This window comes from Macaca mulatta, chromosome 13, assembly GCF_049350105.2.
Source record: "Macaca mulatta isolate MMU2019108-1 chromosome 13, T2T-MMU8v2.0, whole genome shotgun sequence".
Classification (NCBI taxonomy): Eukaryota; Metazoa; Chordata; class Mammalia; order Primates; family Cercopithecidae; genus Macaca; species Macaca mulatta.
The window spans coordinates 81,389,458-81,413,247 of record NC_133418.1 but is presented as its reverse complement, the minus strand read 5'-3'; the positions used below and the strand labels follow the sequence as shown (position 1 = coordinate 81,413,247).

General features: G+C 40.7%; 1 protein-coding gene across 23 annotated transcripts in view; it reads right to left on the bottom strand.

Moving 5' to 3' along the window:
- Positions 1–23,790, bottom strand: part of THADA (THADA armadillo repeat containing) — a 356,821-nt gene that overhangs the window by 190,921 nt on the left and 142,110 nt on the right. For 14 of the 23 annotated variants that reach the window (XM_077959640.1, XM_077959647.1, XM_077959639.1 and 11 more), the window contains 2 exons: positions 9,768–9,857; positions 7,573–7,704 (listed from right to left, as the gene is read on the bottom strand). The exons of 4 other annotated variants lie outside the window; for them this stretch is intronic. In XM_077959640.1, the coding sequence (XP_077815766.1) occupies positions 7,573–7,704; positions 9,768–9,857 (222 nt within the window). The remainder of the gene's footprint in view (positions 1–7,572; positions 7,705–9,767; positions 9,858–23,790) is intronic. 5 more of the 23 variants (XM_077959653.1, XM_077959643.1, XM_077959652.1 and 2 more) reach the window with 1 other exon arrangement.

Genomic DNA, 23,790 nt, shown 5'->3' with positions numbered 1-23,790 from the left:
TTATACTGCCTATCAACCCCTTCCTCTTGCTAGCATTTTTCTTAATAAGCAAACCAGGAAGCTTTTATTTTCTATTTTGTAAGCAGAATTATCCCCATTATATAGATCTATGGCCTGAAACACACAGAGGCTGCTCTCCTACATGGCTCCTCCATTCACCCTACGTTAACCTGGGAGGCTTTCCCCAACATGTTTTGGCTTGTCTGTAATTCCATAACCTTGAACAGAAAAATGGCACCTCCCCTCTACTTGTATTCTTATCAATCCAGGGTCCTCTCATTTGGTTCTAAAGCCTGCAACAGGGTAGTTGTAAGGTGGGCCTCTATAGTGGCTCACTGGAAGGCAGTCAGAGGAGGCAAGTTCACAGTGCAGGAAGGCAGCCAGAGGTTCCTGAGGCCAGAGAGAATCCAGGTAACATCCAGTTCAATACCTTAATGCGATAGAAAAGGAAATGGAGGGTCAGAGAGGTGAAGTCACAATAAAAGCAAATGTCAGAGCTCTTATTCGAACCCAAGACTCCTCAAAGTCCAGGTAAAACACAGAACCCAGCACAGCCTCTTTTCTATAAAAATAGTAACTGGTGGGATACAAAATGTGGCTCCAATATTGTAAGACAAGAGGTCCCTTGAGTACTTCATAGATACATAGACTTATCCAACACAAAAAGTCTCTTTCAAATTAATTTCATTTTTCTGTTACTCAATTTAACTCTGTGCCCAAACTGGGGCAAGGCAGAGGAAGGTAACAAAAAATAAACAAATGAAAGAACCCCACAGCTGCTTCTGCATGGAAGGAAAGTAAGATTTATTTTGCAAGAATAAGCATTGAGTATTACAGAATGGCATAGTAATGGTGAATGGCAAGATAAGGAGATTAAGTAACAAACGTTACAGACATTCAAAGGGAGAGGTGATTAGGAGCTGAAGTAGAGAGAAAGTGATGAGGGCATTACTTCTCAGCAGTTATTTTAATCACTGTTTGCCCCATTTATCTCTCTATGAAGCAAACTTGTTCTCTATTCATCACAAGGATTCTGGGAAAACAGAGCAGATAGAAACGTAATGTGAAGCCTTGAAGAACAGTTTCCAGTATTATAATCACAAATGAAAGTAGAAGGCAACTATTGTCTACTGCAAAAACCCCAACTCTATGCCATGGAAAATAAGGTCTTTCAACTTCATAATTTCAGGAGCAAAGTGATAATCTCTCAATTTTTGTAACTTTCAAGGAAAAGGAAAGGAGTCAATGTCATTTCCCAATGCCATAGGCTTAAAAGGATCAACAAACTCTTAAGTTTTTGCACCCCCAACTCCCTCTTTTTTAAGGCTGGTAAAAATCAAAAGATTCCATTAAATATTTTAAAAATACATAAAACATATTTTCCAATGCTGTGATTACTGGCTAGAGTTCCATATTTCAACCAAAACAGTTTCCATTGAATAGGTTCCTCTGGATGATTTCTACTGCCACATGTTTAGTTAAGATTGTATTGCTGGCCAGGTGTGGTGGCTCACACCTGTAATCCCAGGACTTTGGGAGGCCGAGGCAGGTGGATCACCTGAGGTCAGGAGTTCGAGACCAGCCTGACCAATATGGTGAAACCCCATCTCTACTTAAAAAAATACAAAAATTAGCCGGGTGTGGTGGTGGATGCCTGTAGTCCCAGCTACTCAGGAGGCTGAGACAGGAGAATTGCTAGAACCCGGGAGGCAGAGGTTGCAGTGAGCCGAGATCATGCCACTGCATTCCAGCCTGGGCGACAGAGCAAGGTTCTGTATATATATAAAAAAAAAATTGTATTGCTATTTGTATTTCAACATCGGTGGCTCATGCCTGCAAGTAAGTCTAGCACTTTGAAAGGCTGAGGTGGGCTCAAGGCTGGGAGTTTCAGGCTAGCCTGACCAATATGATGAAACCCCATCTCTAGTAAAAATACAAAACTTATTTAGGTTGACACAAAAGGAATTGTGGTTTCTGCCATTAACTGGGCATGGTGGCATGCACCTGTGGTGGCATGTACCTGTGGTCCCAGCTACTCAGGAGGCTGACGCACGAGAATCACTTGAACCCAGGAGGCGGAGGTTGCAGTGAGCCAAGATTGCGCCACTACACTCCAGCCTGGGCAACAGAGTGAGACTCCATCTCAAAAAAAAAAAAAAAAAAAAAAACTCAGAGAAAAGAAAAGCAAGCCAGGCACAGTAGTGTGCACCTGTAGTCCCAGCTACTCGGGAGGCTGAAGCAGGAGAATCACTTGAGCTCAGGAATTCAAGGTCCATCTGGGCAACATAGTGGGATCCTAGCTCTCTAAAAAAGCAAGAAAGGAAAGGAGAAGGGAAAAGGAAAGGAGATTTCACTGAAAACTTGTCTAAAGAGAACAACGACTAAATGGATTGGGGTAAAAAAAATGTACTAAAGTCATCTGCAGTGAAAATAAACAAACAAAAAAGGTGGGCAGGGACAGGGAAAGGGGGCTACAAGTAGGAGAGATCCTTTAAAAAGTGCCTCAAAGGGGGCAGTGAAGGGATTTCTCCTACAAGTATTAATCAGATCTCAGTTATCTGCAATAGAAGGCACTTTCCGTCTTAACTGAAACTCTCATACATACAAGTAACCACACTGGTGTAGAGAGGGTAAAGAGCCTTGTCCAAGTGTCACAGTTAGTGACTAGAAAGTATTTTCAGAGGCCAAAAAGTCCCTGGGCATGCATCTCTGAGTTCCCTTTCATAAGCAAGTTTCAAGTTCCAATCGAAGAGCTCTAGGTAACCACATATGCCTCAAACCTAGGGCGATAGAGTCCTGAACAAGGGCTCAGGACTCAGAGACCTGATTCGTCTAAGTTCTCCTGGGTCTTTGTTCAGGACTCAATGGTCCTAGGTTTGAGGCATATGTGGTTACTTAGAGCTCTTCGGTTGGAACTTGAAACTTGCTTGTGAAAGGGAACTCAGAAATGCATGCCCAGGGACTTTTTGGCCTCTGAAAAGACTTTCTAGACTCTACAAAGCCCAGAGAAGCAGGCCTTGGTGAGCTGCATTCAGAGAGCCAGTCAAGGTTCTTTGTAAAGCATGAATCACTCTGCTTTGTGGTATCTGAACTGAAGAATGAATTAATGGTCTTAAATTGAAGGCATTACATTCACATGGTAAAGGGCTGTGTATCTGGATGCAGCACAACATCAGAACATAAAATACACTGGACTTTTAAAAAGTTGTATACAAGATGTTGGGATTGACATTATAAATTCTGACCCAAGAGGATGCAACAATCATAATGCCATACATGTATAACTTTGGAAAATCCAAATCAGTAACTTCTAAGACTTAAATCAATGAAGAAAATCAACAGAGAAATAAGCTTAGACATACTCTTAAACATGGGATAAAGGAGTAAAACTACATATAATACTTTCAAATACCTTACAGAGAGGAAGGAAATAGCAGGTAAGTAGACAAAGATCAAAGGGAAACAAAAAGCTGTCGTTGGCGCTTTTAATCTTCTTCTCATTGTGCAATTCACTTTTAGCAGTCAGAGCAACCTTTGCACTACTCCCACAAACTGAAACTTTTTTCTTTAGCCAAACTCATAGTATCCATGAGCCCGATGAGAACTCTTCGAAGTACATAAATTACCCTTAACAATGGTACAAAAATAAAACACTGTTGATCCACTGTACATACACCCATCCATCTTTTTAGCTATTACCCCAAGTCAAAACAGCCCACCCTTCATCACAATCAGGATCACAAACACTGCCTGGAATGATAGGTTTTATGATCAGCCTTTCACTTTCTTCATGAATAATTTTCTCAGAGGTCATCTAAATCAAATGCATACAGTTTTATCACATTCACTCTTTTTAAAAAATCTATTTATAGTTCACCTCACCAGTGAACATTTTGGGGTAGCAGGAGTTGTCCCTGTGGTAGGTTGATGAAACCCCAAACTAACTAAATCTAGGGCCTTCCACTTTACCATAGAAGGTGGCCAAGAAAGAAGAGTCAGGCTTCCTCTGTATCTGGCCACAAACCAATCCTATAGCCACAGGCGATTGTCACCATGTGCCACATGTGGTTAACCAATCCAATCAGCCACTTTTCCTACAGGAAAAGCAAAATAAGGAACAGATCCCACCACTGGTAGAGACATTACATCTATATCCAGAAGACAGCCTGTATTCAGATGCACCAACTGTGGATATAGGCTCCTCATCTCTCCCAGTTGCATCCATTTCAGACCCTATAGGTCATTCAGTGTAGCTAAGTTGCTGGCTATTCAAAAGGCAACCAAAATACAAGGTTATTTTGGTGTAACAGAAAGAGTACATCTAAAACCCTTGACAAGTTCTGCACTCTTGGGTTCAAATTCTAGCTCTGTAACTGCCTTGCTCTGTGAACCTCAATTTCCTCAACGGGCAAATGAAGGTGATAACACCTCAGAGTCACTGTCAGCAAAATGCCCAGTTCACTACTTGGCAAAAAGATGGGGCTCAACAAAGGTTGGTCTACTTCCTACTGACTTCTCTACTCAGAACACTTTGTTTTCTGCATTCCTGGGTCAAAATCTACTTCTTAATAAACCCCTTAAATTGCCTAATCAATTTTAATAAGCTACTGCTGTCTAGCTTGTTGAAACTGTATGTGTGCATGTGTGTGTGATGGTATTAAATTTAATATCCCAAGTTTAATTTTGCTATTCAAAATGTGATCTACAGACCAGCAGCACTGGCATTACCTGGAAGACCATTTGAAAGTTGGACTCTCAGGCCTCACCACAGATTTACTGAAATCAGAATTTATATGATCGCCAAGTGGTATGTTTACATCTTGAAGTTTTAGAAACACGGTTCTCTAACACACATGGACACTCAATAAGTCAGAGCCAAGACTCTGTACTTAAGGAATCAATGGTGGTACTTCTGCTTACAGGGCATTTTGGTTACAGTGACTCTGAGAAGAGGTGTTACCACCCTCATTTGCCCATTGCGGAAATTGAGGTTCAGAGAGCAAGGCAGTTACAGAGCTAGAATTTGAACCCAAGAGTGCAGGGCTTGTCAGGAGTGCTAGATGTGCTCTTTCTGTTACACAAAAATAGCCTTGTATTTTGGTTGGTGGCACTTCTGCTGTTGGTGATGTTCTATGAATCTACTTCATAGAGCACCTTACTTACTGGAAGAAAGCAACTACAAACCGCAGCATTTTCACTGGAAGAATAGACTGATTGCAAACTTCTTACTTTGTATTTTTAGAGGTTAACAAATGATGCCCTATGTACACTGGCTTCAAAGCAATATTTAAATCTTCTATATTAATGCAATCTTTGTTTTATATAACAGATACTTTGGGCCGGGCGCGGTGGCTCAAGCCTGTAATCCCAGCACTTTGGGAGGCCGAGACGGGCGGATCACGAGGTCAGGAGATCGAGACCATCCTGGCTAACACAGTGAAACCCCGTCTCTACTAAAAAATACAAAAAACTAGCCGGGCGAGGTGGCGGGCGCCTGTAGTACCAGCTACTCGGGAGGCTGAGGCAGGAGAATGGCGTAGACCCGGGAGGCGGAGCTTGCAGTGAGCTGAGATCCGGCCACTGCACTCCAGCCTGGGCGACAGAGCGAGACTCCGTCTCCAAAAAAAAAAAAAAAAAAAAAAAAAAAAAAAACAGATACTTTGAACATAATTAGTATCAGCATTCTGGTTATACGTAAACTAAGCAACATTTTGGAAAGGTACTTTCGATGTAGTAATATATTATTTCTAGGATGCAATGAACAACAGATTGAGTAGTAAAAAGCTTCTACAAATTCAACATTCTTAAGACAGAGGACAGGTTCTAAAGCAAATCTCTGTTTCTAATGTAAACTGCAATGCTGTGCACATGCCTTTCCTCCTTGCATCAACTTTCTGAAAACATTTCTTAGTTCTTTCCAGTTATTCATGAAAGAACAATTTTTAAGGCCCCTGAAAGTAAAATTTACCACCCAAATTCCCAAAATGAATCACCAAATGCTAGATGAAGGAGATTGGTAACTTTGTATATCAGGAAACAAAAACCAGTCTGCATGAGTCATCTCTGTGATCAAAGATAACACAGCCACAGCCAGGGCTTGGGGCAAACAAATAGCTCCAGCAAGCACATGCCAGAATCTCATGTTTAATGGTTTTCTCACATTAAAATGCATAAGTCAGCTCTGTGAAACAAGGAAGTGGAACCCAGGACACCACATACATAAGAAACACTCTCTTGAGTTTAGTTTCTTACGCTTCTGCCCCAAAGCCATTTCAATTTTTGGTAGAAACACAAAAATGAAGGTACTGTTTTGTCAAGAGGTAAGCAGAAAGGTAAGAGCTAACTAATATGACAGGTTTCTGAAAGGTTTCATGAGAAAATTTTAATACTTCTTGGAGGCCTACATATTTAGGCCTTTGATCCAAAATGAACAAAGTAATCAGAAGATGGCAAATGCCTGAAAAGATGTAACACAAGAAGTGGTAAAAGGCTCTAAAAGAAGAGAACTCTGTTATATTATTCCATGAATACTCTATATTCATGGCTTTTTTCAGGTACTACAAGCTTGAAAGAGAAGATGAGTTGGAATTCATGCTACATGGCATTACCATTTACATGCCACCCATTGCACCGCCTCGCAGACTCCTCCAGAGTGAAGAGTCAGATGTCCTGATGTCCTCTTGAACCCATGGACAGAAGATATATACCAGAACCAAGCCTGCCCCGTGCTGGCCAGGCTCAACACAGGAATAACGCAAACACGGGGCCATGTTTTTCAAAAAGAGTATCTTCTATCAACACCATCCACCCACCTGCCTTGGAGCAGACAGGGCTCAAGGAAAACATTACTTACACAGGTTCTAATGAGATCCTGTACCCATGATATAAGCACCGTCCTCTGAAATACTGGGGGCAATGACAAGAAAACCCAAGCCTCTGCTTTCACAAGACCCCGCTCAAAGTATTGTGTGTGTGTGTGTGTGTGCGCGCGCGTGTGTGTATAAAATAGTTTTTTATATATATGTATATATAAAAAATACTTAAATACAAAAGTTTTATATATAATATATAATAGTTTTATATATAATATATACAATAGGTTTATATATACATTAATAAATATATATATAATATGCCCGGGCGTGGTGGCTCATGCCTGTAATTCCAGCACTTTGGGAGGCCGAGGTGGGCGGATCACAAGGTCAGGAGATTGACACCATCCTGGCTAACACGGTGAAACCCCGTCTCTACTAAAAATACAAAAAATTAGCTAGGAATGGTGGCAGGCGCCTGTAGCCCCGGCTACTTGGGAGGTTGAGGCAGGAGAATGGTGTGAACCCAGGAGGCGGAGCTTGCAGTGAGCTGAGATCGCACCACTGCACTCCAGCCTGGGTGACAGAGCGAGACTCCATCTCAAAAAATATATATATATATAAAAAATATATATATATGACAGTTATATATACATACATATATATATATATAAAATAGCTTCTGAAATAAGAACAAGATAAAATATTCCCATAAAACTTCCACGTCCACCTTGACCATTTCCACACAGCATGACACTACCTCATAATGAAGGGAACAAAAGGTCCCATGCTGAGAGCAGAAGAAGTACCATCCATCGGAGAAGGGTAGAGTCTCTCCAACACCAAAAGTAAGAGAAACATGCTTGGATGACGATTTGGTTCTCCCATATCACTGAAAAAACAATTATTACACATAAAAGATTTCACATTTAGGTAGTGAAGCACTCCTCCTTCAAACATGTCTCTCATGAAATAATTATGTATATGGCCAGGTACGGTGGCTTCTGCCTGTAATCCCAGCACTTTGGGAGGCCAAGGCAGGTGGATCACCTGAGGTCAGAAGTTCAAGACCAGCCTGGCCAATATGGTAAAACGTCATCTCTACTAATACAAAAAATTAGCTGGGTGTGGCGGCGCACACCTGTAATTCCAGCTACTCAGGAGGCTGAGGTGGGAGAATCACTTGAACCCAGAAGGCGGAGGCTGCAGTAAGCCAAGATCGTGCCACTGCACTCCAGCCTGGGTGACAGAGTGAGACTCCATCTCAAAAAAAAAAAAATATGTATATAAAGTGAGACTCCACAATCAAGGGGATAGTTTTCCCTTTTTCTTTTCTTTTTTTTTTCTATGTTCACTTCTTATCTCCCAAATGTACATAATAAGAAAAAACTGCTAGCAAAACAGGGAATTGGGCTTTTGTACAGGATCCTCTTCTCAAAGCTAATCATTTGCATAATTAGAGTACGCTACTTTAATTAGAATTGTTCCTATAGTAGAGAGGTGCCTGTTCCAGGGTATGAAATGTGAAACTTTCAACATCCAAATGTATTTAAGAAAGCATGAACAGTCACTAAATGTCAGAAAAGCATATTTGCATAAACTACTAATGTGAGCAAATACATCATAAACAGAAGTAAAATTCATTACTTTTGTTTTCTAATTATAGACAATTAGTGTACATTCATACCAAGTGCAAAATTATAGGAAAAATACAAAACACATGCTTTATGAAGTACATACTAAAAATTCCACTACCAGCTTTAGAATGTGTGTGTGTGTGTGTTTTTGTTTGTTTTTTTGAGATGAAGCCTTTTTCTGTCGCCCAGACTGGAGTACAGTGGCAAGAACTCAGCTCACGCCAACCTCTGCCTCCTGCGTTCAAGTGATTCTCCTGCCTCAGCCTCCCAAGTAGCTGGGATTACAGGTATGCACCACCACGCCTGGCTAATATTTGTATTTTTAATAAAGATGGGGTTTTGCCACGTTGGCCAAGCTGGTCTCGAACTCCTGACCTTAGGTGATCCACCTGCCTCGGCCTCCCAAAGTGCTGGGATTATAGGCGTGAACCACTGCGCCAGCTAGAATGTGATTTTTAAGACAATGGTGAACTATAAGACTGGAAGCCCTCGTAATGGCCTTGCTCTGTGTTTCCAAGGACACTGGCCAGTTTCGCTCAGGTAGACCAGAACCATTTCTGAATACAAGTGATCATATTAGTCAGCTAATTGCTATAGTTTCACAATGGTAAGTTGCAACAAGCCAGTAATATAAAATGACAGGTATGCATAAAGCAAACTCAATATGTAAACACAGATTTTTTTAAAAATTGGAAGAAAATAATTCATAATAGAAGAAATCACCATGTGATTTCTAGTTTCTATACCACTGAAAATGGAATTAAGTTTGATAAAATTTAACATAAAATAGGATTTTTAAAATATAAAGACAGGATTTTACACAACTTTTCAGGTACAAATTTACTACAGAGAATCAAGCAATATGATATAATTATAAAAAAGTACTTTAATAAAAAGTCAATTTTATTACAAGGAAGCAGTCTGACCATGCACAGTGGCTCAAGCCTGTAATCCCCACACTTTGAGAGGCCCAGGTGGGCAGACTGCTTGAGCTCAGGAGTTTGAGACCAGCCTGGAAACATGGTGAAACCCTATCTCTACAAAAAATACAAAAATGGGCAGGGAGTGGTGGCCACCACTGTACCCCAGCTTGGGTGACAGGGAAAGACCCTGTCTCAAGGAAAACATTTAAACAAATTTTTAAAAAGGGAAGAACTGTATTAAAAGACAGGGAAAGACCCTGTCTCAAGGAAAACATTTAAACAAATTTTAAAAAGGGAAGAACTGTATTAAAAACAGTTGCCTAAAGGGAAAATCTCAATTACTAAGGTAATTCACATCCTTGAGTTCATTTTGCCCCACCCAATTCTCTTCTTACCTGTCTACTGCATTGGCTACAGTTTCCAACTGTTTGAGAAGAAAAGGATAGAGTTCTGGGAAACGAGAGAAAAACTCTCTCCCTGTCATTCTGGGAAAGAAGGAGGAAAAAAGTTATTACCATTTATTCCCTTTGATCTGATAATAAAGCCTTTTTTAAAAAAAGGAAGATAAGTACAGTTATTTGTTTAACAATCAACATAAATGATAATTTTGATTTCTGAAGTGCTCTCAATCCATGAACTTTTATCTCAAAATTTATGCATGTTTACAAATATTTGATACGAAATTCTATCAGGGAAGAAATATGTAATCTGTGCAAATGCCAAGTTTCCACAATTGATTTGAACCATAAATAGAGTCAACACCTGATTGACTGACACTGACTCAGCTTCAGTTATAAGGGCAGGTCTAGAACAAACTTTCCCAACCCTGGCACCAATGACAGTTTGGACCAAATAACTCTTTGTTTCAGGGGGCCGTCCTACGCATTGTGGGATGTTTAGCAGCCTCCGTGGCTTCTACTCACTAGATGCTAGCAGCACAACACCCCTCCCCAACAATCATGACAATGAAAATGTCTTTAGACATTGCCAAACATACCCTGTGGGACAAAATGGCCCCTGATTGAGAACCACTGGTTTGGAGTACGGTTGTGAGAAGCACAGTCTTGGCATGTGAAGTTCTGGAAATCCAATGCTTGCTGAACTTGTAAGAATTATCTTTTTCAACTTTATAAAAACTTCTCTTGAACTATGAAAGTAAAATAGCTCCTCAGACTGCACCACTGACCAAAAAGCTCAAGCTAAATATGGCATTTAGGAACATACGGTCTCCGTAACTATTAAAGAATTACTCTGAAGGGGTGACATAAATATTCCCTAACCTACCCATTTTTATCAACTCTACATGTTATGTTCCTATTAATTGAAATCCAGAGTATTGCATTTTTAAAAAATTGAAACGTTTTTACACACAACAAAATGCTCTGATCAAGTGTACCATTCGACCCACAAACACATACACTCGTACTCCACACCCCTATGAAGACTCAGAAAATTTCCATCATCCCACAAAGATCCTCCATGCCCCTTCCCAGCAAACTCCTGCCCCACAAAGGAACCTCTGATTTGCTTTCTATCATCACAGTTTGGTTTTGTCTATTCTAGCATTTCGTATAAATATAATAATACATTTTTTTGTCTCGCTTTTTTCACTCAGCACAGAGTTTATGAAATTTATCCATGTTATTTAACATATCAATCTGGTTCTTTTTCTGTTGAGTAGTATTCCACTACATGAATCTGTATGTTTATTGATTTCCTCTTGACAGGCATGGGTTCTTTACCTTTTTTTTTTCCTTTTTTCTTTACTATTATGAATAAAGCTGCTATAAAATTCTTATATAAGACATTTTAAGAACATGTTTTCATTTCTCCTGAATTAATATCTGAGAGTAAAACTGTAATACATGTCTAATCATTTAGGAAACTGACAGTTTCCCAAAATAATTATACCATTTTACACTCCCAAAAATAAGGTAGATTTCTGATGGAGATTTCTACATTCCTTTCAACATTTGCTGTTGTTTTGTTTTTCCTTCCTTTGTAGCCATCCTTGTGGGTATACGCAATGGTGTATCTCCCATTAATTTGATTTGCATTTCCTTGACGACGAATGATGTTGAACACTTTTCATGTGCTTTGGTCATTGGTATGACCCTTTGTGAAGTATCTGTTCAAGATTTTTCCTCATTTTTAATAGGTTGCTTTTCCTTGGTCATACACATGCATGGCATACACATTCTTCTAGTCTGTGGCTTGCCAACTTATTTAATAATGTCTTTTGATGAGCAGAATTTTAAAATTTTTGACAAAGTCCACTATTTAATCAATTTTTTTCTTTTATGATTCATGCTTTCTATGGCCTAAGAAATCTCTACCTAAGAAACATATCGTATGTCTTCTTCTAGAAACTTTATGGTTTTAGCTTTTACATTGAGGTCTATGATCCATTTCAAATTAATTTTTGTGTATAATGTGAGATAGAGATCAAGGTTCTTTTTTTTCTACATTGGTATTTCATATTTTTAATAGGGAGATGTTGTTTTAAAAAAAAGATATGCCCTAAAAAGGAGATGTGGTGCTGGGTGCAGTGGCTCATACCTGTAATCCCAGCACTTTGGGAGGCTGAGCTGGGTGGATCACCTGAGGTTGGGAGTTCAAGACCAGCCTGACCAACATGGAGAAACCCTGTCTCTACTAAAAATATATAAAATTAGCCGGGTGAGGTGGTGCATGCCTGTATTCCCAGCTACTCTGGAGGCTGAGGCAGGAGAATCACTTGAACCTGGGAGGCAGAGGTTGCAGTGAGCCAAGATCGTGTCATTGCACTCCAGCCTGGGTGATAAGAGTGAGAATCTGTCTCAAACAAACAAACAAAGGAGATGTGCTATGCTCATAGATTAGAGGATTCCATATTATAAAGATGACATTCTCCCCAAACTGATTATAAATGCAATGCAATTCCAATAAAAACAGTAATTGTGTGTGGGTGTGTATGTGTTTGTGTGTCTGCAAGTGACCTGAGAAGTTGATTTTACTTCATTTTATTTATTTATTTTTTTTGAGACAGTCTTGCTCTGTTGCCCAGGCTGGCGTGCAGTGCTGCAATTTCGGCTCACTGCAACCTCCGCCTCCTGGGTTCAAGCAATTCTCGTGCCTCAGCCTCCCGAGTAGCTGGGATTACAGGTGTACGCCACCACATCTGGCTCATTTTTCATATTTTTAGTAGAGACGGGGTTTCACAATGTTGGCCAGGCTGGTCTCCAACTCCTGACCTCAGGTGATTGGCCCACCTCAGCCTCCCACAGTGCTGGGATTACAGGCAGGAGCCACTTCGCTCGGCCCTGAGAGGTAGATTTTAAAATGTATATAGACACATCAGGGACCAAGAGTAAGAGTATCAAAGATAATCTTAAAGAAGAATGAGGTTGGAGGACTCATCCAGATAGCTAAAAATACCATAAAACTCAAGGACTCTGGGTATGAATAAGCCAATAAAATAGGATAGAAAGCAAAGGAGCAGACATACATTAATACATGTATAAAATCTTGATTTGTGAAAGAGTTAATACCGCAGATCACAGAGAAACGTAGTGTGGTAACTGATTATCCACATAGACAAAATTACAATTGGATCCCAATCTCCCACCCATATGGAAAGCAGGCAGGGAAGTGCTGGGAGGAAGAGGGCAGGTTCCTGGTGAAGGCTCCACCCCTGGCCTATGCCCATGGACCTAGGTGAAGACGGGCACTCCTGCCTTCACGCCCAAATGTTGCATTTCCCAAGACCACCCTGGCCTCCCATGCCCCTATCCTGTGCCTATAAAATCCCCTGAAACCCTAGCACGCAGGCACACAAGTGGCTGGACGTCAAGAGGAGCACATGGGCGGAGGAACACACAAGCAGCTGGATGTCAAGAGTATACCAACAGGCACCAGCAGGCCGGCATGCCAGCAGGCCATCGCCTGGCGAAATAATGCGGAGTTTGGTCAGGGCAGTCAAAGAGACAGGCCGCCGAGTGGCCCAAATCCAGGGGAAAACCATCTCCCTTCTGGTTCCCCCATCTGCTGAGAGCTTCTTCCACTCAATAAAACCCTGCACTAATTCTCCAAGCCTACATGTGATCAAATTCTTCCAGTATACCCAGGCAAAAATCTTGGGATACAGAAAGCCCTCTGTGCTTGTGATAAGGCAAGGGGATCTAATTGAGCTGACGAACACAAGCTGCCTATGGACAGTTAAACTGAAAGAGCACCCTGTAACACAAACCCACTGGGGCTTCAGCCGTAAACATTCACCCCTAGACACTGCTGTGGAGTGGGAGCCCCACAGCCTGCCCGTCTGTATGTTCCCCTACAGGTTTGAGCACGGGGCACTAAAGAAGCGAGCTACGATCCCATCACACACCCTGTGAGGGGGGCAAGGGAACCTTTCCTGTTTCACTACTATGTATAAAAATTAAATTCCATTGACTTCAAGGCTTTAAAACAGCATAAAGAAATAGCCGGGGCCGGGTGCAGTGGCTCACACCTGTAATCCCAACACTTTGGGAGGCCGAGGCGAGCAGATCATCTGAGGTCGGGAGTTCAAGACCAGCCTGACCAACATGGAGAAACCCCATCTCTACTAAAAAAAAAAACACAAAATTAGCTGGGCCTGGTGGTGCACGCCTATAATCCCAGTTACTCAGGAAGCTGAGGAAGGAGAATCATTTGGACCTGGCAGGCAGAGGTTACAGTGAGCCAAGATCATGCCATTGTACTGCAGCCTGGGCAACAAGAGACTCCGTCTCAAAACAAAAAAAAAAAAAAAAGAGAAAAGAAATAGCCGGGCGGGGTGGCTCACGCCTGCAATCCCAGCACTTTGGGAGGCTGAGGACAGCAGATTACTTGAGTTGAGGAGTTCCAGACCAGCCTGGCCAACATGGTGAAATCCTGTCTGCACTAAAGATACAAAAATTAGCCAGTTGAGGTAGCATGTGCCTGTAATCCCAGCTACTTAGTAGGCTGATGCAAGAGAATTGCTTGAACCTGGGCCTCGGAGGTTGCAGTGAGCTGAGATCGTGCCACTGCACTCTAGCCAAGACTACAGAGCGAGACCCTGCCACCAAAAAAAAAAAAAAAAAAAAAAAAAAAGACAACGACGAAAAAGAAATGCATGACGGGTTTTTTTTTAACCTATTTTGAAAATTTGGGATTCTGCCCTGAGCATTCCTGGCATGATGCTTCTTTCTTTCCCCTAATGACAAATCCAGGCAGCCTAGTTAGTACACCTTCCATGTGGAAACCTGGGCAAAAGCGCCCTAGGAAATTCTAACTTAATTCTATTTAGCCACCTGGATTCTCTTAAAAGGATTAACCTGGTCCTAAATCATAAGATAATGACTACTTGCTTGAGTACACAGCTTGCTGAGTCTTCCTAAGGTGGCCCATGAGTATATAAAGGGTCTCTGTAAGATTTACAAAAATGCCTTGTCCCTCTTGCACCTGACTATTCTAGACAAAATGTCTAGTTGCAAGTAGGGAGCAACTGGAAAAAAGACAAAGTTATAAATACTGAAATGGGACAACTGATTTTGAGGAAGTAGAGAGAATAACCTTGACTCCTGGGAAGAGACTATCTCAGACCCCGGGAGGTACAATGGAAGGAAGAACATTAATGGTGTCTGTTTTTTGAAATTGCCCCTAGAGCCTTCCTCACCAAGGAAAATGCTCTGCTCTTCCCCCAAACTGTCATGAACACATTGAATTTAACCAACTGCTGGGTCTGTGAGCCTACCTCAGATGGCTTGAAGCACAATTTGATTGCTTTCCCCTTAACCTTACTGAGAAGTCTATCAGAAACTATATGTTATGGCCTTGGCTCCAAGCACCTGACCCTTCCTTGCAAAACACCCATCAATATCTCTGAATGTCCTTCCCTTTTCTATAGCCATAGCTCAATCATTGCAAGGGACAGCTGAACGCCACTCAGCTGTTGGTGTGGGCAAAACAGGATAGGCTGGAATGACTGCACTTAAGCAGTCCCTCCAAAACCAAGGACTAGAATACATTCTTTGGACTAAACTAGAAACTTTAAGATTTACCAGCCGATTGTTAGACCACGATGAAGGCACTGTTAACATATGCTCCTCGGCTGATGTAGGGAACTCCCCAAACTGTAAACAAATGCTTTCTTTACAGGGGTACTAGGTATGTGAAAGCAGGCATTAACTCTCCCCCCAACCAAACACGGTGATTTGCACCTTAGGGGTGGTCGTAGGCAAATTTCAAATGTTTAAGGAAATACCACCAGGAGGTCATATAGCTCTCAGATGACTATGAAGATCTCTCCAAAATGGGGTTAGGCTTGGCTATTCACAGAAGCTTGCCAGAGGTATAAGCAACTCATTATTTTTGCACACCCTGTGGTTGGTTAGTCCTGCTATAAGAGTCATTCAATTAAAAACATGGTACAAAATGTATCAACTGATTTTAACTAAGGTCATCACTGATAGCACTTCAGCCCATAAAGCCATTCAGATTTGCTTCAATTCACAGGGCAAGTCATAACAATATAAATGAAAAATTTTCTTAGACTTCTAATCTACAGGTTAAGATAAAGTCTGTACAATCACTAATACATTCTGCTGTACCTGGCTTAATGGCTTGGGCTAAATGGAAAGGTCAATACAAAAACTTCAAAAGACAGCCATTTGAGTTTCTACCACAGACCCTGTTGATTTGTGAGATTTGTACAAGTGATTGGATCTGAGGTGCTGGGAGGCATAGTTGATGTCAATACTGAAAGCTGAGCTCATCCTGCTGCTTGGTGTCCTATTGGTAGTAACCTTAATTAAATGTTGTATGAGACGAACTGAATGGATTTGGTGCCAACTTATCTCTTAGATTAACTGAAGGAGCCAACAGTGTGATGTATTCATGGGAAAATTCACCCGAATTTTCACCAGAAATGGGAGACAGATGCTGTTGAGAGACAAGATGAGTTACTGCCACTGTCACTATTGCAAAGTGAAGCACTGACTGCCCTTTGTTCTGGACTTTCTGGACTCTATTCAAGTATGTTTATATAATGAACAGCACTGGAAGATATAGTGTCTCCCTCTGGATAACAAGGTTCTTAAATTTAAAATAAAAATATAGGCCACAAATGGGGAGAACATTTGTATGCATATATCTAAGAATTACATAATCAGTATCCAGAATATACAAAGAACTCAAGTGATCACTGAATAAAAGACAAATAATATAAAAATAGACACACCTATCAAAATACAATTCACAGAAGATAAACATGAGTGGAGAAGAAACAGTAGAAAGGATGCTCAACTATACCAAGGGATGCCCAGGCATGGTGGCTCACGCCTGTAATCCCAGAACTTTGGGAGGCCGAGGCGGGCAGATCACGCGGTCAGGAGATCGAGACTGTCCTGGCTAACACGGTGAAACTCCGTCTCGGGTGGATCACGCGGTCAGGAGATCGAGACCATCCTGGCTAACACGGTGAAACCCCGTCTCTACTAAAAACACAAAAAAATTAGCCGGGCATGATGGCGGGTGCCTGTAGTCCCAGTTACTCGGGAGGCTGAGGCAGGAGAGTGGCGTGAACCCAGGAGGTGGAGCTTGCCATGAGCTGAGATCATACCACTGCATTCCAGCCTGGGTGACAGAGCGACTTCCTCTCAAAAAAAAAAAAAAAATACTATACCAAAGACTATTGGCAAAGCCTAATAAGTCTGGTAATACCACGTATTGAATCTTTCAGACACTGTTGATGGAAATGCAAATTACTACAATTCTGAAAAATAATTTGGGATTTTCTTGAAAGTCAGAGATGTGTTTACTCAGTGACTCAAGAATGCTACTCCAAGGTAAATGGCCTAGATAAACTCTTGAACACTGGCATCAGAAGGCTTGTACAAGCATATGCATAGCAGTCACATGTTCATCAACAAAACATGAGTAAACTGCAGTATAGCAGTCCCCATTGTGTGTGAGCTTTAAAGAATAATACAATAAACACTTTGGATCTACCACCTAGCTAGAGAAGTGGAACACTACAGTAGTCCCCCCTTCTCTGAGGGGATACATTTCCGTACCCCTAGTGGATGCCTGAAACCATGGACAGCACTGAACCGTATATATACTATGTTTTTTCCTGTACATTAGTCATTTAGTAGCCAACTCTTATCAGATCAACTGTCCTGGTGTCACAGAGCGTGTGTTCAAGGAACTTTTATTTTACTTAATAATGGCCCCAAAGCACAAGAGTAGTGATGCTGTCATATTGTTACAGTTGTTCTATTTTATTATTAGTTATTGTTGTTAATCTCTAATTGCATCTAATAGATAAACTTCATCACAGCTATGTGTGCATAGGAAAAAATATAGTGTATATATGGTTCAGCATTATCCATGGTTCGAGGCATCCACTGGGGGTCTTGAAAAGTATCCCCCACAGATAAGGGGAGACTACTGTAATGTTCTATTTCTTAAACTAGGTGTTAGATCCAAGGTGTTTATTGCATTGTTATTCTTTAAACCTTATACATTTTTTATACACATTCTGTTACCTATTTCATAAAATCAAAAGTCTTTTTAAAAAAAAGAAATTCTTACTCCCTTCCAAATTACAGACCCATTAAATATTTATTGAACATTTTATCCGAAATATGTTCCTTTCCTTTTTTATTTATTAGATATTTTAATGGAAAAAGTAAAAATGCAAATGTTAAAAAACACACTAGACTCCCCACAGTGCCCTTCCTCATAGAGAACTGTGTAATAGTATTTCAGCTTTCCTATTTAAAAAAATTCAATGCATACAGGTACATACTTTTAGTTTGTAGTTTTTTTCCTTACAAATAATCATATTATATACACTTTTCTGCACCTTGAGTTTTTTTCACCTAATCTGTAAAATTATTCTATGTCACGCACACTCATCTATTCTCTTCCATTTAATGGCTACAGAGTAATCTACTGTATGATTGACTGTAATTTACTTAATCCCTAATGACAGGCCTTTCGGTTATTGCTAGTCTCCTGCAGCTACAAATGATTATATGTACATTTCCTTGTTAATAAATTACAAACTTGAGTTTTACAGGATCACTGTTTTACACAGGGAGAAAGCAAAATCACTCCGCTACAGACCATTGTTATATTCTTGACCACCTCAGAGCAAAACTGGTCAAGAACATCAATTTCCACTGTTAATGTCCTTTCCTTGGCTTTTGATTCTGTGAAGAGGAGTCACTTAAAGGTAAATCTTTGAGTTTAGTATTGGGATCCCTGAGTATATTTGCTCATTCCGAATCTCTCACTATACAAACAGAAAGGCAACGGATATGTCTTCTTGAGGAATCAGTTATTAATTTCCAGAGAAATAAGTGGCCTGCTATCTCTTAGTTGAGTAAGAAACACACGTATTCTCACTTATGCACAACACATGATTCTATCACTATGATCTAGAAACTGCCTGATAGATAACTGGCTCTGCTGACCATAATACCACTGAGAAAAGGGCAGTGGAGCTACTATTCTAGGATTAAAGTCATTATTTTAATTGAATTAAGCTAATTGTCCCAAACAGCAAGTTATGTCATGCAGTTACCTTAGCAAATATTTACCAACTAGTCTATCTTGGAAGGTATATAAAGAAGGTACTTACTGAAAATTAAATTTCAGTGAACGTTTTAACTAACTGTTTTGTTTTTAGGAGCAAAGTAGGTTTTTGACTACATCTTTTCAAAAGTATACTGTTAAAATTATTGTGGCCATGCTTGATGGTGCAGACTTGGAAGTATCAACTACGCATCTGTCAGGGTTTAAAAACACCAAAATTATTTTCTACAGTAAATTTCAACCTTGTTCAAGCACTGAGCATACAGGAGGTATCCTTCTAACATTCTTAGGTTCCTCAACACAGAAATGTCAATCCTATTTCTGGTTTAGCTTAGCTAAAAGGCCAGAGTTCTAATTTACTACAAAGACAAAAGAGCTGACTGAGCTCCATGTACTCACCAGGGAGCATCATCTCAACTCTGCATTAGCCAAACGCTAGTAAAGACTTGGTTAAATATTTACATAGTATGTCTGAAGGATATGCAACATTAACAATTCTTGTGTATTATAAAACAGACTCTCAAGAGGTAGAGGGTAGGAGAACCAGAATTATCTAAGGGGCTTAACTTCTGATTCTCAATTACACCAAAAGGTCTACTGCAGACTCTACAGCATCTTGAATCCAGAAATTAGGTTGATATCAACACCAGCCTTCAACTAACCATGACCATATTAGTTTTCATGGTTGTACTGAGTGAAGAATCACCATTTGTAATAGTGCCTCTATATGAAAGAATTTCATAGGTTTTGGACTGCCCATGTAAGGTCTGTAATCTAGCCTTACTTTAAAAGGCCAAGAGCATAGGACCATTTTAGGTCATATTTGAATCTCCCTGCTCTGAATCCTAGAATATGTGAGTCTTCTCTCTCACTTGCTACTTAATCAAAACTGTAATGTGATCGTATTTTTTTCACAAAAGTAGCAAATATTTTTTTAAAGTACCTACATGCTTCATGTTGGGCTCAATCCCATGGGAGATACTAAGAGTAAAAGAGAGTCAGTGCTCTTGGAGCTTAAAACCTGGTTAAGAAGACAGGTATTCACATACAATATAACTAATAGCATAAGGCAAACCATTGTAAGAGTCAAGTGAATGATGTTTACAATAAGAGTTCGGAGTTGGAAAATACATCATTTGGGTTGGAGACATTATGGATAGTTTTGTGGGGAAAATGGAAAACAAGGCAGGTTGCAGTGGCTCAAACCTGTAATCCCAGCACTTTGGGAGGCTGAGGTAGGCGGATCCCTTGAGGTCAGGAGTTTGAGACCAGCCTGGCCAACATGGTGAAACCCCGTCTCCACTAAACATACAATAAAATTAGCTGGGCATAGTGGTACGTGCCTGTAATCCCAGCTACTCCAGAAACTGAGGCAGGAGAATTGCTTGAACCCGGGAGGTGGAGGCTGCAGTGAGCCAAGATCGCATCACTGCAACCCAGCCTGGGTAAGCGACAGAGGGAGACTCGGGGTCTCAAAAACAGAAAAAAAAAAATGGAAACCAAAATGGGTCTTGAAAAATTAGTAAGACTGGATTAAAAAGGAGATAGGACAGCATAGAAGGGAAAAGTAGTTAAGTTGACTGAAAGACAAGAGGACTTCACGACAAAAGAAGAAAGAATAATTTTTTTTTCTGGCATAATTTTATTTTAGAAATTTGAATGCCAAACTAACAGCTTTGCTGTCTTATGGGCTTTCTAAACAGGAGAGTTTCTAAACAGGAGAGATACAAGAGCAGATGGACTAGGCTAGAGAGTAGAAACATGGTGACCCCAAGCACCTTCACTAAATGTGTCCCTTATCACTTCAACTAGAGCACGGATTTCTGTAGGTTAAGGACCATGTCTTTCAGTTCCATCAACGTTCCATGCTCTCTCTACTGTCTAGATTGTGGCAAACATTGTACCTTCTTCCAGGAACACCTCCACTCTCTGTCTCTGCTGCCCACCGCACCCCTCTTATTGGACTAACTCCAAATAATCTTTCAATTTTGGGATTAGGCAGACTTCTTCCAGGACACATTCCCTGGTATCTCAAGTCTAGCTTAGGTACCTGTCCTCAGTTGTACACTACACCCTGTGCTTTCCCTAACACAGGTAGCATGTCATATATGAAACTTCCTGTTTTCTTGCTTATTTTGCCCACTAGATAATACACTCTGCACAGGAAGAAACCATAGCTAACTTCTTTTTCCCCACAATATTTAAGATACTGAGTATAATGCCTAGTTTACAGCTGGTGCCCAATAAACAGTTGCCGAGTGACTGAAGCGAAACGCAAGGACAGAGTCCTTAAGACAGGCAAGGAGGAAAGGAATTATGACCAAGATAGTAACACGCTAGTAATTTCACAAAATGCATCATCAGCTATAAATGTAGTGACATTCAGAATCATCATTTGAGTTAATAAACTGAGTATCCTGCCAGAGCTTGAAATGTTCTTAAACACAAATAAATAAAGCTTATCTCACTGGTTTACAAACAGTTCAATTTTAGTTCATCCAAACAAGCAAACAGGCTAACAAGTTACCACTGCAGATATAGCGAGCCCTGGGGGTAAATTCTTCAGTGACAGGCATTTCAAACGTTTACCTATGTGATCAAAAACTAGCCTGGAAAACAATAAAAGTGATAACCAGAAAGGAAAAACTGAAGCTCTGTAAGTTCAAGCTCCTAGGAAGAAAAAAGAAGACCACCAAAAATTGTGAATGGGATAAAACAGACATTAGTGAAAACAAACAAATCAGGATAAAGAATGAGAATCAAGCAGCTTTAAATTCAGAACTGTCAGACTACGCAAAAGCTGAGTTATTCCCTCTCCCACCAGGTAAGGATATGCAGGCACAACGGATGAGAGGCCCTTGGGGAAACACAGAAGCTACTTGCAGATCTCTATTTGCCTAGCACCAAGCATAAGGTGCAGAGAGCAAGAGTGGCGGTAACCTCCACCAACAAGGCAACCCTTGGCATGATCCATTCATCGCTAGACTCCACAGAGCCCAGTCAGGGCCTGGACAAAACAGGTCAGCAACGGAGGTTTACTGAATCAATCAAAATACCTGCCAGGCACCATTCTGTTTTATTTTAAAAGCTTTATAAAAATTATTCTAGCACTATATTTTTATTGAGGAAAAAATAGACAAAAAAGAATACTGCAAAGAGAAATCTAAAAATCACCACAAACTTACCAACCAAATTTAGCCACCAGTTTAATGTTTTGATGTATGTCCATTTACACCTCTCTCCTCATACATTGTTCTATAACCGGCTTATTGCACTTACTAGTATATCAAGAGTGGTTCCCTATCAATCTGAAGCCATTTTAACATAGTAGTCTCTGTGTGTTACACTCTCTGTGCCTCTCCTGTGTGTGAACATTTGTCTGGCCATACATTCCTCCGGGGCACTACCCTTGACACCAAGAACAACTTACTCCCATTTGGGTTAAGCCATATGTGGAATGCTGCTACTCCAGCTACGTCAATTTGTCTACACATTCCACATCTAACCTTGGTAATGCCAAGTGTCTAGTTCTTGAGTTTTTAGAGCATCTGGACTTTGGCCATTTTGGTAGGCTTTGAATCCAACCTGACATCTAACAGCCTAGAAAAAATCTGAACCAAGCTCCAATTTCTGATAGAAACCCTGTCTTCAAGATCTGCCACACATAAGAAAAGTTGCAATGCCAGAAGCACATGCTTCTGAACAAAAAGTATACCAATGAAAACTATTGTGTAGTGAAAAAAGGCATTTGGTGAAATGCGTTAAAAAAAGGTGGGGAGGAAGGTATCCACACACACCCATTTCTCACACACACATCCCATATCATTCTCGATCATCTCAGGAATAGGGATCAACAGAGTAATGCACAGAGATATAAAAAGAAAAGCTAGCAAAGGCAAGCAAAGCCACCATGCAGGAATAAGGAACTGCATAGGAAACAGCAGTAAAGGTGTGGGTTGTGTCCAGTTTTTAAAAACAGGACTTATTCATAGGCCATGGAGCAAACACCATAAATCTGGTCACTGGATGAAAACAAATGCTGAAGGCAAAAGCCTGGGGGTTTTCAGTTGGTATTTCAATTGGGAACCCAATAAACTATTAAAACGGAGCTATTCCCTAGATTCTGGCCTATAAAACCACCCCACAGGAGAGAAATCATCTAAGGGTCTGTGTCTCCTCACCACAGTGATTGCTGATAAAAACAGCAAGCTCATCTTAAGAAAAATAATACCCCACCCCCCACCCCCGCAAAGGAAACAAACCTACAAAGAAGACAAAGCATGCATATGCGTTTCAAAGGATATGATCAAATGCAAACTAATAAAACAGAAACAACTAATAAAAAGAAATCTCAGTTTGAAATCCCATCAGGAAGTCCATCTCTGATTCTGTTCATGGAATCTTCTCCCTACCTAAGACTGGACTGACACTAGCTTTTCTCCCTAGAGTAGTTAACAAAAGAATGAGGGATTAGAAAGAGATGTCAGGAGTCCCGTGGTCAGAATCTCACACTCAGGAAGTCTGTGTAATCACAGTGATGGATCTACCAGGAAGCCCTTTCAGGCAAACCATGTTTGAAGGAAAGCATCCTCCTCAGGGCCTCTGTTTTGAGCACACTGATCAGGGCTCCTACCAGTATCCTTGTTTCCCTGCCAATCCTCTGCAGGTAGCCATGGGATTTTTGGACTTTTGTTTTTTGTTTTATTGAGACAGAGTCTTGCTCTGTCACCCAGGCTAAGAGTGCGGTAGCACAATCAGAGCTCACTGCAGCCTCAAACTCCTGGGCTCAAGTGATCCTCTTGCCTCAGCTTCCCAAGTAGCTGAGACTACAGG